This window comes from Vanessa cardui, chromosome 5, assembly GCF_905220365.1.
Source record: "Vanessa cardui chromosome 5, ilVanCard2.1, whole genome shotgun sequence".
Taxonomy (NCBI): Eukaryota; Metazoa; Arthropoda; class Insecta; order Lepidoptera; family Nymphalidae; genus Vanessa; species Vanessa cardui.
In genome coordinates, this window is record NC_061127.1 from 6,059,778 (window position 1) to 6,075,575 (window position 15,798).

General features: G+C 30.5%; 1 protein-coding gene across 5 annotated transcripts in view; it reads left to right on the top strand.

Annotated features, from left to right (window-relative positions):
* Nucleotides 1-13,752, top strand: part of LOC124529685 (G protein-activated inward rectifier potassium channel 3-like) — a 37,982-nt gene extending 24,230 nt beyond the window's left edge. For 2 of the 5 annotated variants that reach the window (XM_047103539.1, XM_047103537.1), the window contains exons 3-9: nucleotides 4,577-5,018; nucleotides 6,433-6,612; nucleotides 7,132-7,321; nucleotides 8,639-8,763; nucleotides 11,434-11,539; nucleotides 11,994-12,381; nucleotides 13,034-13,752. In XM_047103539.1, coding sequence (XP_046959495.1) covers nucleotides 4,577-5,018; nucleotides 6,433-6,612; nucleotides 7,132-7,321; nucleotides 8,639-8,763; nucleotides 11,434-11,539; nucleotides 11,994-12,381; nucleotides 13,034-13,112 — 1,510 coding nt within the window. In that variant the 3' untranslated portion in view covers nucleotides 13,113-13,752. Of the gene's footprint in view, nucleotides 1-4,576; nucleotides 5,019-6,028; nucleotides 6,209-6,432; nucleotides 6,613-7,131; nucleotides 7,322-8,638; nucleotides 8,764-11,433; nucleotides 11,540-11,993; nucleotides 12,386-13,033 lie in introns of those variants that run through there. The other 3 variants (XM_047103538.1, XM_047103540.1, XM_047103541.1) reach the window with 2 other exon arrangements.
* The last annotated feature ends 2,046 nt before the right edge of the window (nucleotides 13,753-15,798 follow it).

The window sequence follows — 15,798 nt, forward strand, 5'->3', positions numbered from 1 at the left end:
CTTGAGTTATTGCGATATTCATTTGTAATCAAGTTCGAAATTTAAATTCACATATCACATATCAAAGTATACTTTATTCAGGTAGACTTTTAAAAGCACTTTTGACTCGTCATTTTAATTAATTGTATTAAAAGTAAAGCTATCACCGGTTTTGAAATGTACATAGAATCAACCAAGAAGAACCGACAAGAAACTCAGTAATTTAAGTTATATTATTTTAAACTGCAATAGGTGTGAATAACCATTTTTATTTTATTAATAAAATTGAGTCAGCAGACTGAAATTAAATGGTAATTACGGAGTAGGTATAGAGCAATCATAACTTTTTTATCTACATAAGATTTTTTATATAAATAATCAAAAATTGCTTAATGTTTTTTTGAAATTAGATTGATCAGCGTTTCAAGATCATGTTGTGCTTTTTTTGTTCGAATATAACCTATAATAATTAATTAGTGGTCAATCGTTGTGAAAATTACTCAACTTCACTTAATAACCCTTGATGGCCGTAATCAACAAATCAATTAAGCTTGTAATACGACACTTAATGTTTTGTAAATATTTGTAAACGAAGTGAGATTTGAAGTAGATTAAAAATATATTTTATTAAATGGATAATATTTTATTAAGATCTCGTAATACTTAAAAATATGCTGTAATAGACTCGGCAAAATATGAAGCGGTATAATATGTTATATTAATAATTACCATATGGAATCTATTATGAAATTATAACTGATATAAAAATTGTCCTTACTTATAGCTGTTATATTTTACGTCATCGAATTGACGTCATTGCTCCGGCTATGTCAATATTCAGAACACACACTCGATTATGTATGAAGTATTAACAAATCATTGTCATATGGATTGATGACAGCTTACGAGTTGACCACGTTAGCCAAATCATATAAGGCTGATGATACGCTTCATCGAGGCTTTGTATAGTAATTACCCGCGTATTTATCTAGGACTAACCTTCTATTTAAATATTTTCGATTCTGACTCTTGTTTTTTATTCATTCAAATGTGAATTTAGTAGAAATATGGTACAAGTTCTTGAGAAGAGCTGAGATGGCCCAGTGGTTAGAACTCGTGCATCTTAACCGATGATTGCGGATTCAAACACAGGCAAGCACCGCTGATTCATGTGCTTAATTTGTCTTTATAATTCATCTCGTGCTCAGCGGTGAAGGAAAACATCGTGAGGAAACCTGCATGTGTCAAATTTCATAGAAATTCTGTCTCATGTGTATTCCACCAACCCGCATTGGAACAGCGTGGTGGAATATGTTCCAATCCCTCTCCTTAATGGTAGAGGAGGCCTTAGCCCAGCAGTGGAAAATTTACAGGCTGTTACTTTCTTGAGAAGACATGAATTTAGTAAATAAGAAAATCGAAAGTAATCCAAAAATATTTACGATGTCGTCCTGACCGATTTATGTTTCAACGACCAATTTCAAAGGTTTTCAATTTCAAACTAGATAACGCAATGCATATATTACGTATGTATGTGTGAACGCAAATACAGTTGCACTTAATATTTCCCATACTTATCCAAAGGGACGTTAATCTCTAAATATCTAAGTTCAGGTCAAGATAATTGATATGAATCCTAATCACGGTATACGAGCTGGCCTGGAGATGCAAAATCTGCAGTTTTATGAGCTAGAGCCAATAACAACGAGGCTATCCAGTTTACAAAAACAATATATATTTTGACATAATCTAAGTAAATATAGAAACGTTACTCTTTCGTGAACTGTCCATATCGGGACAAAGCAATTGGTTTATTAAATTGCTTTCATTATGTACGTAGTACGGCCTCTTGTACAAACATAAATCACTTTTATTATAGCGCTCTTATATTTAGTGGGTTTAGATTAAACATAGAGCTATATAGATTATTTTATAGTGCTTTCAATTAGCTTAATACGAGCTCTATGTGTATGATGTAGTATGATATAGTCAGATATACTCCATATCTGAAAAAAACATTTTTGTTATCAATGTGTCCACTGCTATGACAGGGGTTTTATTCACTGTCATTATATAATAGAAAATAAATTCTGTTACCTCTCTCTGTCTGTCCTGATTTTAAAAATTGTACAACGGATGCGGTTTTTTTTAAAATAGATACAGTGTTTCAAGAGGAAGATTTATATTTAATATACGTGAACAATGTATAGTAAAGAAACACTTATAATTTATAGGTTTCTATTGTGATATCGCAAATAAATACTTATTTTGCGCTTACATTGCAAATGCTGGTTGAACCCCAACATAGATCAAAATAATGTACCATAGTATTGTACATCTTAATAAGGTCTATAAAAAGTCGGTGTTGGCATATGTCTCTCTCTTAGCGATTACCCATAATAACTATTTTTATCATTTACTTATTACCAGAAATATGGCTTATTTTCCAAGCTATATAATACAGATTTAAAATGTACGGATATAGTGTATTGTATTGTCTAGTGACTGAAAAACTGTGACCGCTGTATATAAATACATTCTGTAGTATATTTAGTATCAGCAATCGTGCGAAGCCGGGAGAGTTGCTAGTGTTTTATTACAAAATAATGCTTTAATTTTAAATGAGCACAAGTATGTTAAAGTCTATTTAAGTAATTAGTTCTGTTTAAAATATTAAGCTCATGTAGTAGCAAATTTTTAAATATTAATAATTTGATATTTTTTTGATATTAATAATTTCTCTATTATTGGTTATTACTAAAAATACTTTACTTTATTTGAATGATTTTTATTTTTTAATTTTATAAAAAAAAAAATAATATTTTTATTTCGTCCTCTGCTTTCCTAAACAATTTATCACACGTTTATAATAAAAAACGAATATGTATACACTTTTTTTTACATTTATTCAGCTTTCAACAACAATATTTTACGAGGCTACAATTTTAAAAATATTCGCTTATTCTTTATCTTATATAATGTATAAAGAATACATATAAAGTTTTAAATAAAAGTTAAGAGTCAATCTATATTTTTAATTCAATTATCATTTAAATTGTTAATAAATGAATTATTGATGAAGAAGATTATTTAAATAATTCTTATATAATTAATTTATGGTACCCAATGTACGAGTACAGAGATATTAATATAGTTGTTTAACACGAGTTTATTTCCCATATAAACGGAATGCGGATATATTATTGGCGAGATTTTATTTTTTTGCAAGAATTGAAATAAACCATGTTACTTATTGTATAGAATATACGATTGACTAGGTTTATTATGTACCTCATTTGAAAAAGACGACAACACACTTAGCAAGACGATTTTTTTTTCTTCTTTTTTTTTATAATAGGTTGGCGGACGAGCATATGGGCCACCTGATGGTAAGAGGTCACCATAATCCATAGACAATGAAGATGTAAGAAATATTAACTATTCCTTACATCGTCAATGTGCTACCAACCTTGGGAACTAAGATGTTATGTCCCTTGTGCCTGTAGTTAATAATTGGCGGTATAATAACTGATGAATGGGTGGTACCTACCCAGACGGACTTGCACAAAGCCCTATCAACATGAAACACTTAAAATATAAATTAAGAATTCGAGCATTTACAAGAATTTTAAAACCATCTCACAATATAACGTAAATATTTGATGGCAGTTAACCGGTTAAAATATAAAACCATTACGTAGGTATAGCTAAACAATTATTTTGTTTTAATCTCATTTAACGAAATCTGTTTACATAGCCATTTTAACAAATTTAATTGTATCGTTACACTACAATACAATTTTAAATACCATTGAAATAAAAAGATCTGAATTATTGTGTATATGAAAATAGAAAAATGAACTTACATTGATCCTTTTACCAACTTGAATAATTACAGCCACAAAATTGTCGAAAAATTAATTTCAGTTTAAGTGTTCATATGGCTAGAAAAAATGATCACAATAAATATTAGATTCTCTCCAAATAAAGTTTAATTATATTTTATAAATTAGAAATTAGCAGCTATAAACTACCAATATACGACTTATATTGAAAATAATACCTAAAATATCAACTACTATTTCTACAATACAGATGCCTCTGTACTTCATACAAACAGACTAATGATAGTACGATGGAGCCTGAAATAACCTGAAAACAAGTGTTAATCTGTTTTCTTCATGCAAAGAGCAACGACATTTGATATTAAACAGTTTACACCGATACTTCACTGGTATTTGTACAGATTAATTGTGTTACGTAAATAAAAATGTATCGTTTACTTAAATTATAGGTTTCATTTTCGGTATTTCGATATGTATAAACATTTTTATCATTTCGAAGAATATTTTTCGTTCACAGATCTTAATATCGATGTTTTTGAATGAAATTCTAAAAGAATTATAAATTAATTATCTTTTATAAAAACATTGATACATTATAGTAATTATTATTTCAAACATTTCAATGAGTTAATTAAAGAACTTAATACATAATGTGACTTTTATACCTTTTTGTCCTCAAGTAGTCCAGCAGTGGTAAATTTATAGGCTGTTGTTGTGTTGTATACCTTTTTCACATTCGTTTTTTTTTACAGATACCGCAATGCCCGTTATGCGGCGAGACGTGTCAGAAAGCGCGTGATCTTCAAGCATGGGGACTGCAACGTCGTCCAATGGAACGTAGCGAAGCGCAGGCGCCGATACCTTCAGGACATCTTCACGACCCTCGTGGACGCACAATGGCGCTGGACGCTACTCGTGTTCGCTCTCTCGTTCATCCTCTCCTGGCTCCTCTTTGCCCTTATCTGGTGGTTGATCATCTTCACCCACGGCGACCTCAATCCCCCGACGAACAGCTCCGAAGTTTTCATTCCTTGTCTAAATAACGTGAATTCCTTTACTGGCTGCTTCCTCTTCTCAGTGGAGACACAACACACTATTGGATACGGTTCCCGGACGACGAATGAGGAATGCCCGGAAGCGATTTTTGTAATGTGCCTACAGAGCATCGTTGGCGTTTTCATTCAAGCTTTCATGGTAAGATGAATATCTAATACATAATAAATATATTAAATGAATAGCACTCTACAGAAATATATAAATCTTCAAATAATTAAAAAAATAAAAATAAATCTCTATGGCATTTATTTTGTGTGCTATTCTCGTTAAATTTATTTAAAAAAAATGAATTTAAATAAAGTTAAAAAAAATTCCCTATGTCGACAAATTTATTCATAAAGAGAAATGTATTTCCATAGAAAATTCAATATTCTTCCGAACGAACGATCGTTCTTGGCATTGCATATAGGAAATGATTATTTTATTGAATACGACACCTACGACGATTTACTAAATTATGTAATACACTTCAAAAATTTATTGTAGAGATATAAATATAAATTAAACCTGTTATGTCTGATCGTCTGCAACATGACGCGACTTCAGAATTACTTATTAAATTATAGTTTTGTAACAAGTTATAGGCATTTACAATAGTCACCTCTTCTTTTTTTTTAATTTTTAAAATTGCCGTTAGAATAGTTTCAATTTTCTAGCTATTTTTAATTTCTAAAGAAGAACAGTGGTACAGACATTATAATCGTTTAAATAGGTTATCAAAATACTTTTTCATTTAGAAATCTTCCTGCTTCGAAGCCAATATGATAATATGATATCAAAATAAGCTTGGAGCTTAGCCAAACGTATACGTACCGATCAGTGTGATCCAGATGCTCTCTTAAAAATAATTACGAAATAAAATATACCCACTTAGGATTTTACGTTTTACTTGATTCTCATTTTACCCGTTCAGGCGTATTTTCTGGAAATTTAACATGTTTTACAAAGAGTCTTCTACTATTATGCCATCAAAATTAAATTGAACCAGGAATCTTACCATACGAACTAAGCTGTGACATCCCGGCACAAATTAAAGCTACAAAAATATATATATTTTTTAAGATGTTCGGTCGTTTTAGAAATATGTAGCGAAAGTTTGATAGAACCACAATTGTATAAATAAGTCGAAAACTTCGTTCAAATTTTAGGTGGGAATCGTGTTTGCTAAGCTCTCTAGACCAAAAAAACGAGCTCAAACCCTGCTTTACTCCCGGAACGCTGTCATTTGCCTACGAGAAGGTCAACTGTGTCTCATGTTTCGAGTCGGTGATATGAGAAAATCTCATATCGTTGAAGCACATATAAGAGCGCAAATAATCCGCCGCAAGGTATATTATTACGACAAAGCGGAGACTGGTTAGTGATTGGGGATTTCAGTCAGCACGCTTCGATACCTTTCCGATCCAAATTATAAAACCTTATCTACTTATCTCCTAACCGAACGGGATTTAAATCTGTATATACTTGCCCCAAAAATTGCGTCAATTGTACAGATTTTCATTCCCATCAATTTGGAATTTAACCTACCAGATATTCCTTGTTTTGTCCATAGGTGGGTCTAATATTCGCAAAGCTGGCGCGGGCCAAAAAGAGAAATACAACGCTCCTCTTTTCAAGGAACGCGGTGATATGCCTTAGAGACGGAGAGTACTGCCTCCTGTTTAGAGTCGGAGATATTCGGAAATCACATATTTTGGAAGCGCATGTTCGTGCCCAGCTAATTCGGAAAAAGGTGGGAACCTTACATAAGAAATGTTTTGATTTGTGTGATTGTTAATTGTTAAATATTTTGTGAAAAAAATATTAGTTTCTCTTTTGCTCGTTTGCAAATATCTTTACGTTTGTTGATTATTTTGTTTTATTGGACCCATCTAAGGACTGCCTAACTCCACTCATATTCAATACAATCACGTTGTACAGTCTGTGCATTAATCATTCACTTCATTTTTTTTAATGCTGAGAATTTTTCTTCTTTAAATAGTAATAATATTTGACCCATGAAAATAATACTAAATTACTTTGGGTGTTTTTGTAGACTTACCAGTAAATTGTTTGTGATTGGGACTAAAAAGTATAAATAGATTTTTATTAATTTCTATATTCATTAAATAATCAAATCTAATTGTAAATCTGCAAACATTTTAACAACACATTGCATGGATGTATTGCATGACATAATTAGTTAGTACTCTGGTGGAAGCATATTTATTATAATAACATTTTACAATAATGTATTTATCACGCTCTGCAGATAACAAGAGAAGGGGAGATGTTGCCATTCTACCAGCAAGAGTTGAAGGTCGGGGCTGACGGAGAGGAAGACAGGCTGATGTTTATTTGGCCTATGACCATAGTGCACAAGATCAATGAGAAGTCACCTCTGTATAACCTTTCTGCTTCCGATATGTTGAGAGAAAGATTTGAAATTGTAGTGATGTTAGGTAAGTTTTGGCTTTTATATATTTTTAAAACACTTATTCACGAACTTAAAGGCATTTAACGGCTATTAACGACACTTATCTATAACGGGCTTAGATATGACGGACTTTGTTTAGCGGGTGTTAAGTCAAACATTGATTTGTCTCTTTCTGACGTCAATTATTTAGCTTTCCAAAGAAGAATACAGCATTATTTGGTTAATCACCCCTTAAAAGCATTGATATGTAAAGCCGGTAAAGTATATTATACTGATGTGCATCTTGTAACTATTAAATGTCGCTGAGTATATCAGTAATATATCGTTTACGTTTTGTTTCGGCGATGAAAACACACGAAAAAATTCTAGATCTATTAAATAATAACGAGCCTACAAAATATACGGTGATACATTTTACAGGATCGTCAATCAGATAAAAGAAAGTCCTATAAAGACTGAAAATAACCTCCAATGACTGATCCACTTAAAAATATATAATTTTTATTAATTCGTAAAAATTAAGTTTAAAAGATATTTATTACAAGCAATTACTTAACGCTATAATTTTTATAAATATTTTCATTATATATTTATCCAAACATATTAAAAAATTAATTCGATTTCCATCATTGAACACTCGTAAAGCTGCTCTTAAATGTATTAATAGAAATATGATCGTGAAGGTAATCCTTGTATTTATAATATTATCTTAATTAATACGGTCCATTTTTGGGACTTCCTTGACGAACGTATGTTTGCCGTGAACTTTGTAACCGAATATAAATCTATTATTCAGTAAAATATCTCTTTTAAAACGGAAATGATGATCCTGACCAGTGTCATATTTGGTTTAATTAGATAAAAATTATGAAGTTTTTAGTACAATTATATCACGTTAAATATACAGAAAAATTTTATTATTTCTTCTGTATACTATAATCGTTGTTCGCCTTTTAGGGGTCGTTTGTCATTGGTGTTAGGCAAAAGTATCCTATGTTCTTCAGTGGAGTTCAAGTTTGCTTCACACGATAAAAACATTAAATTCTGTTCATTGGTTTGATAGTGAAAGAGCGGCAAACAGACAGACATACAGAGTTACTTTCACATTTATAATATTAGTTTTGTATACTTTATTATATTTTAATATAATTTGCTGCCGCAAGAATTATCGGCTTGGTTAAATAATTTGTTGTTTGCATCACTTAAAAAATATGCATTATTACTACTAATAACTACAGCCATTGTACGCCATTTGTATGGAAATATATGGGACTTCATTAAATATATAGAAACTCGTTAAATTTTTTCATAAATAGAATCATATTGAAATTCAATTTTTCAGAGGGAGTTATCGAATCAACCGGTATGACAACACAGGCTCGAAGCAGTTATCTACCATCAGAGATCCAGTGGGGACATCGATTTGAAACAATGGTGTCGTTCCGAAAAGACACAGGAGAGTATGAGGTAGGCAATCACATTTTTCCACTTCATGAATTGTCTATTTTAAGAAGGTCTGGCAGTGGCGACTTCTAATTTAATCTCTCGTGTTTCAAGGTCATTTACTTCGTTTAAAAAATATTCATCATCTTTTTTTTAACCGTTAAATTAAACTTTAATGCTTCAAAATAACGTAAGATATAAAAAAAATAGTGAAAATATATACCAGAAGTTAGTTATGGTACTATTTGAATAAAAATATAATAATTATTTCTACTTTAGATTATTTTTTATTACTTTCTTAATCAAGTGAATAAAATTTCTTCAAATTAAAATTTCATTAAAGTCATAAAGAACGGAAAACTCGTTAAATAATTTTACGACTTAACTAAGATCAAAATTATTTTCCCAACGACGTATAATCTTTTAACCGCGATATCACAAGTTGTTATAATTATAAATACATATATTTATTATTCGTTAATATTCGATTATACGGTTTCTAAAAACACGCAAAGTCTATCGACTCTTGTACGATTTATTAGCATTTCAGTGGTGTAAGAGTGTGAGCTTAGTTTACGCACACATACACATATTCCAAATAAACATTTTTTAGAAAAGTGTTACCCGTATAAAAATATTAACATAACAAAAGACAATTTACAATATCAGACTTCATAATAAATTAATTACATGACAAATTAATACAAAAAATAAACAAAGTCGATTCTTTAAATCAATGTTTAGTAATGTATTTATTTCCTGACGTCTTAATTCCTCACAGTGTTTATAGAGCTTGACAATATAATACTTTTTAATGCACATAACACACATTCTAAGAATTGATTATTATCGTTTACGACGATAAAAGAAATCGTTTATTTTGTTATCAAATAAATGTTAATTAAATCAGTAATATATTTGGTTTGGTAAAATAAATGAAAATAAAGTAGGTACATATTTTGTTCCTGTCTAGACACAGATTTCGCTTTGTACCTACCGTTTCATACAATGAGTGTAGTATAAAACTCAATTTATTTGTTGACCTAAAAGAAAGACCTAAAAGTGTATACAATATATTATAAATATAAAATAGTTAGTCATTTTGAAGGGCATAATGTACTAACTAATTATAATGAAGTGACGTTATCACCGTTAACAGATACTTCCTTTTAATAGTTTGATCCATTTTAATTGATAAATAGCTCTTTTATGGAAAGAATGGAAATCGAACGTTGAATGAATGAATAATTGGTCGCGCCAAAAGGTCACCTTCTGACCCGGTGCTACCTTAATAATTTTAACATTCAAAGGATACTCATAAATGCTATTTTCAACATTTAAAAAGATAGATATAATAAAATAGTTCTTAATAGTTCTTAGATAGAATAGCACCGCAGGATCAGATAAGTCTATGAAACAGGAAGTGTAACATAAGCAAGATGCTGTTTAGTTATTTATTTCATCAGATAATATTCTTTCTTAGAACATGTATAAACGTTGATAGTCATTATTTTGCTTATAAAAACCTGATACGTACATATTTATCTTTGCATAAATATTATTTACCTATTAGATATATTCATATTGTTTTTGTTGCCTTTGAATTCATTTTAAAACATACTTGATTTCAGTTATTAGGAAATTTACTTTTCAGTATGTTTTTAGTGTCAACCATATTTATTTTAATCATAAATAATTTCAGATTATGTTATTAACTTTATAAATATGCGTTATGCATTCTTAAATGAAAATGTGCATTAATAATGACATCGTCGCTGATATCGTGAGCTATAAAATTTAAGAATTTATAAATTCGTCGCATTAAATCTCGAAATAGTTGCGTCACCCGCTTCATACATTTTCACTTGTGTAAAACATTTTATCTCTCGTTATTTAAAACCCGAGTATAAAATAGTCATCAAGAACTTTTATACCTCATTCATAAAAAATAATAATATTTAAATGTCAAAATTAATATCAAACACGTGTAAATCCGTCCTCTATGCGGTAAAGGACAGACTTACACGTGTTCCGTTTCGTCAGGATACCTGCATTTATCGAATGAAATCTGCCTCATGTTTCTGCACAAATTAAAAACCCCACCTCTTCTCCTTAAAAGGAAAGGATGGCCTTTTCTCAGTAACTGCACATTTACTCAGCTGTAACGAAAATAGGAATTTACGTCTTAAAAACGTCAACGAATCCTACAATGAAATAAAAGCAAAGGGCTTTCGGTTCTTTACCTCTGATGTATGTCATTGTATTTATGTATATGTATTACACGGGATTAAACCGCGGCAGTATCTTTTATTTTTTGTGAGGCGTAATCATGAACTGAACATAATTATTCTTTATTAACACAATACCACTTCTGTCTGCCTGTGGAAAGATTGGCTTGTTTAATTAATATTTTTAAACATCATACAGCGATTTCGTGTGATCTGTGGCGTACATTCTTACAATGAATACAAGGTTATCATTGTATGCATATTTAAAGTCATTAAAAACGTATCGTATTCAAATTAGTTGTTACAAGTACCTTTGAAACTTTGAAACGTCACTACAATATCACTTAAATGTAAAATACTCACCTAACAATTATAGATTCTATTGAATCAACGTATTATAATTGAAGGAATCCATACAACATATTATTACTATTTTTGTTTTTTCATTTGTTTTTTTTTATTACAGGTTGATTACACGAGGTTTAACAACACATATGAAGTTGATACTCCACTATGTTCCGCTAAGCAACTCGACGAGCTTCGGGCCACAGTTTCTACTTCGCAGAAATTAGGTACCTACATACGTTCGTCTTTTCCTTGGCAACATCTTAAGGATACTTTAATGATTTATCTTATGATTCCGAGAACATATCGAAAATTACGTATTCATGGAATATCCATTCGTATTAATACATTCAAAGTGCATTTAAATGAAATATTGACTTTTATTATAAGTTTATTTTTATTTATGTTACTTATGAGTTTTGTTAAGAAAAAAACCATCTTGTATTAAATAATACTTCGAATTTCATCGTAATATATTTGGTCAAATAAGCAAATAATACATTATATTTTATTTTTTTTTCCTTTTTAATTTTCAATTAACTTGCGAGCTATTTCCGCCAGACATGACATTTTTTAATATTTCTTTCACTCATACTATTTTCTCATTATTCTATCTCTTTCATTCAATTAGGATTCCTTATTTGTAGTGATTAATAATATTGAAATAAAACCTCTTTTCAGATCGTATGCTAGGCACAATACCAAAGACCTTCTCCAACGACACATTGGACATGAGTTCCGTCGACTCGATGTCTTTGGACGAACACATCGAGATCAAGATACCAGAGGCGAGGGTAAGGGAGAACCGGTTGATGGCTCAGAATAACTTCGTACAGCACGTCAACGAGAAGACCAGGTACAGTCACACACACCTGGCGGTGGAGAACGGTCACGAAAACTACATCAAAAACAACTCAGTAGTCGGCATACCTGATAGCAAAGAACATCATCAACATATGCATAGAAGCCACAGCCATGCGAGCATGAAGAAGGTCCACGGTCTGACTCCCAATGGCATTAACCATGTTAACGGCAATGACCAGAAAATTGAGCATAATAAAATTAAAAAGTGAGTTCTTGGATTACTAATATTTCTGAAATCAAAAAGCTTTTTTTAAAATTTAGCAATATCATTTCCACACGTTGTGTATATTGATAGCATTTTTTATAAATCATGTTCGATGTGAATGTCATGTAAAATGACACGCAAAATATACACGAGGTCATTTCTTATCTTCGTATACTTGAGCCAATAACCTCATTACAACTTACCTGTTGACGTTCTGTAGTGATACCATAAATTTCATTCTATCCAAGAAAATATATTATTTACATGACGATAGGAGTTTGTGCAAGCCCGTGTGTTAACGACCTTATCATCATTTTGTACGAGTTCAAAGGACGATTGAGCTAGCGTAATTTAGCTCTCTTCCAGACAATTACTCTTGCAATCATATACATATCTAAATCATGTATTTCTAATTAAACCTTATTTTAAAAGAACTTTAAGACTAATATTTGTGTGTGCTTACAATTGCCATATGAATGGCAATATTCTGCGCCTTAGACTCAATTCTATATCTATTGTTTACACTATCCCCACTAGAGAATCTTTAAGAAGCATTGTCAAAATTGCACGTGCTGGTTATTTGTTATGTAGCTTTCATTTTTAATTTTGCTTAAAAATTAAGTAAATAAAAAGTTTTGTCTATGATTACCAGATCCCCGAGCGACAACCACATAGCAGATCAGACTCCAATTATACCCATCCTCGTGACGTCAGCCGACACCGACGCTTGACCCAGAGACAACCTGAGGATGAGAACACACGTCCGGTTCAGCGAGGTTGAAGTAGACATGGTATCAGATGTAATACGGATACGTGTTAACCATAGACAAGAATTGACTTAAAAATTTGTATAGTTCAAGTGTAATTTTAAAAATGGAAGTAGTTTAATTCTTAAAATGTATGTGTGTGGTTGTTACAACATTTATTAAGAGAATTAATGAGATGACTAAATAGGATTAAAAATAGATGATTTTTTTCACTAATGGTGTTTATACAGCGTGTTCGAAATAAGAATCAATGAAAAAACTCTGTGCCAACAACTATGTACTTGTGCATAGAGAAACTTTGTGATATCTAAAGTATTATTAAAAGTACTACAAATATTTTTATAATAGTGTTAAAAATATTAAGGATTCGAATCAATTCAACTCATATTTCATTAAGTAGAATAAGATTTCTATGAACACTACGATCATCTCTCAATTTATTGCATTCAATTCATAAAATTCATATAAATAAATTTATTACTCACAGAAATTGTAACAAAACTACACTAAATTAACAGATTCAAAAGTATTGCCTGTGCATTATTCTATTTTGGATAGAAAAGGATAGCCATATCACCCCTGTCTTATAAGTGTTTATTTAAAAATCTTTGCACGGTTGTTTATGAGAAAAAATAACTCCGAAATTTAATATGTATTTTTTTATCCTGCTCAAATGTGATTTTACTAGAGAAATAAGTGTAATTATTTATTAACGGTCCAATTAAAAGTAGAACTCGAATACGGTACTCTAATATCACCGTTGGCAGCACATTACTATATACAATGGTACCACATACCACCATGATGACGATTGGTAGATATTAATCTTTCGATTATCAGATTTATTAATAAAATAAAAAACGTGTATTAAATGATCAAAATAGTCATGACATGTGTTCGTTGCGCTTCGGAAATTGTTTGAAAGCATTTCTACTATTTTGGCTACAGTCCAAAGCTATTCATATTACTAATATTCAAAATAATAATAAAAACTTCTTTGTGAGTTTTAATATCCAACATTCTATTCAATTATTTACTTATAAACTGTAATACGTTTTTACGTAGAAATTCGATTAAAAGAAAGACGGCTAAATTAGTCTAGTAGAAAGTGGTCGTCTTTGCCATAGCGATTGGGAATGGCATTTTTATAGTATAAAGAATATCTAACATCGTTCAACGCCAGCCAAGATAATGTAACGTTCCTTGGCTTGGCTTTATCAATTAAACCGAATCACAGCGATACCTGTTGAAGGTTACTTGAATGGTTTGTGGGCTTACATTAAGAATCGAGAATTTAAAACAAGAAAACTAAATAATGTCACCAGTATAAAAGAGTACTAAAAATACCTTCTGAGTATAAACGACTGGAACAATCCTGTTTGCATATTAAGAACTTCTGTGCAATTTAACCTTTAATTCTTCTATTTAATAGGAGTTAAAAGATTTAAGAAAATCAAGAAGTTTAATGACTGTCCAGGCGACGGACTTCATAACATGGAAAGAACTATATTAACGGCACTTACATAAACAGAGGAATAATCGAATACTTCTCATTTTATGAATTTGAAAGAAACTTACATATTCAATCATTAATTTCGTCACCTGCTTAATATTTTGCATTGGTTTAAACGATTATAATTTAAAATTTTTGGAACGTAATGCTTTCGATTTTTGAATTTCAATTTGTCACATATTTATCGTACACACACATTCATACCTCGTCTACTTCAACGAAACGAAACAAAAGAAACAGGGTTGACGTGACCAAGTATTTGTTTAGATCGTTCTAGTGAAATTAGAAACTGTGATCTTCGGTCATCGCCTTACTGAAGTCATGTTTCCCTATTAGTGTATAAGATTTAAAAAAAAATAGATTTAATTTTTTTTTCTATCAAAGTCAAACTGAAGATAGAAAGAATTCCATTTTTAAAGTTCAATGTCACATTAATGCCGAATTTAATAACCGTGACTATATCGAATTTCCTATTTAAATACGGCCCCTGTTACAAATAAAATTAACAATATGTACCGTCGTACCAGTTCGTAATAATAAAATAAAATCGATTAAATCTTATCGTTAATTTGTATCGATTTAATCGAACGTACAAATCTGTTTTTAATCTACGCTTGATTTTAATGCCATGGAATAAAAGTATTTTAAATTTTCGCGTTCCTTTTCATAGTCATTTTAAGTACTTATTTATGAATAGCTAATATTAATTAGGTAATTTTTTTCTCAGTGTATATCAATATTATTTTTATTTGACTAATTTATATGAATAAGTGTTAGTTTAACTAATACTATACATATATGTATCAAAATTAAATCAAATTCAATGGATAAGTTTTTACTATACATTGTAGGTTTAGTGATTAATATATATTTAATACAATTTTATCAAATATCTCATCTATAAAGATATGAATTTCGATTTTTAAATGAGGTATATAGCACCTTTTCCAGACAATTAGAAATGTTTTCAATTAAAAAAATAAATGGCTGTTATATTTAAGTAACGTTCATACCCATTAAAATGTTTTTCAAAATCAGGGGCCTAAAACGGCGCTGGCGCCTCCAAGTATGTAGTTTATAAAAAAGCTTTTATGTCGCTGGTTAATTATGTATATTAGATATATAATAAAAAATGTA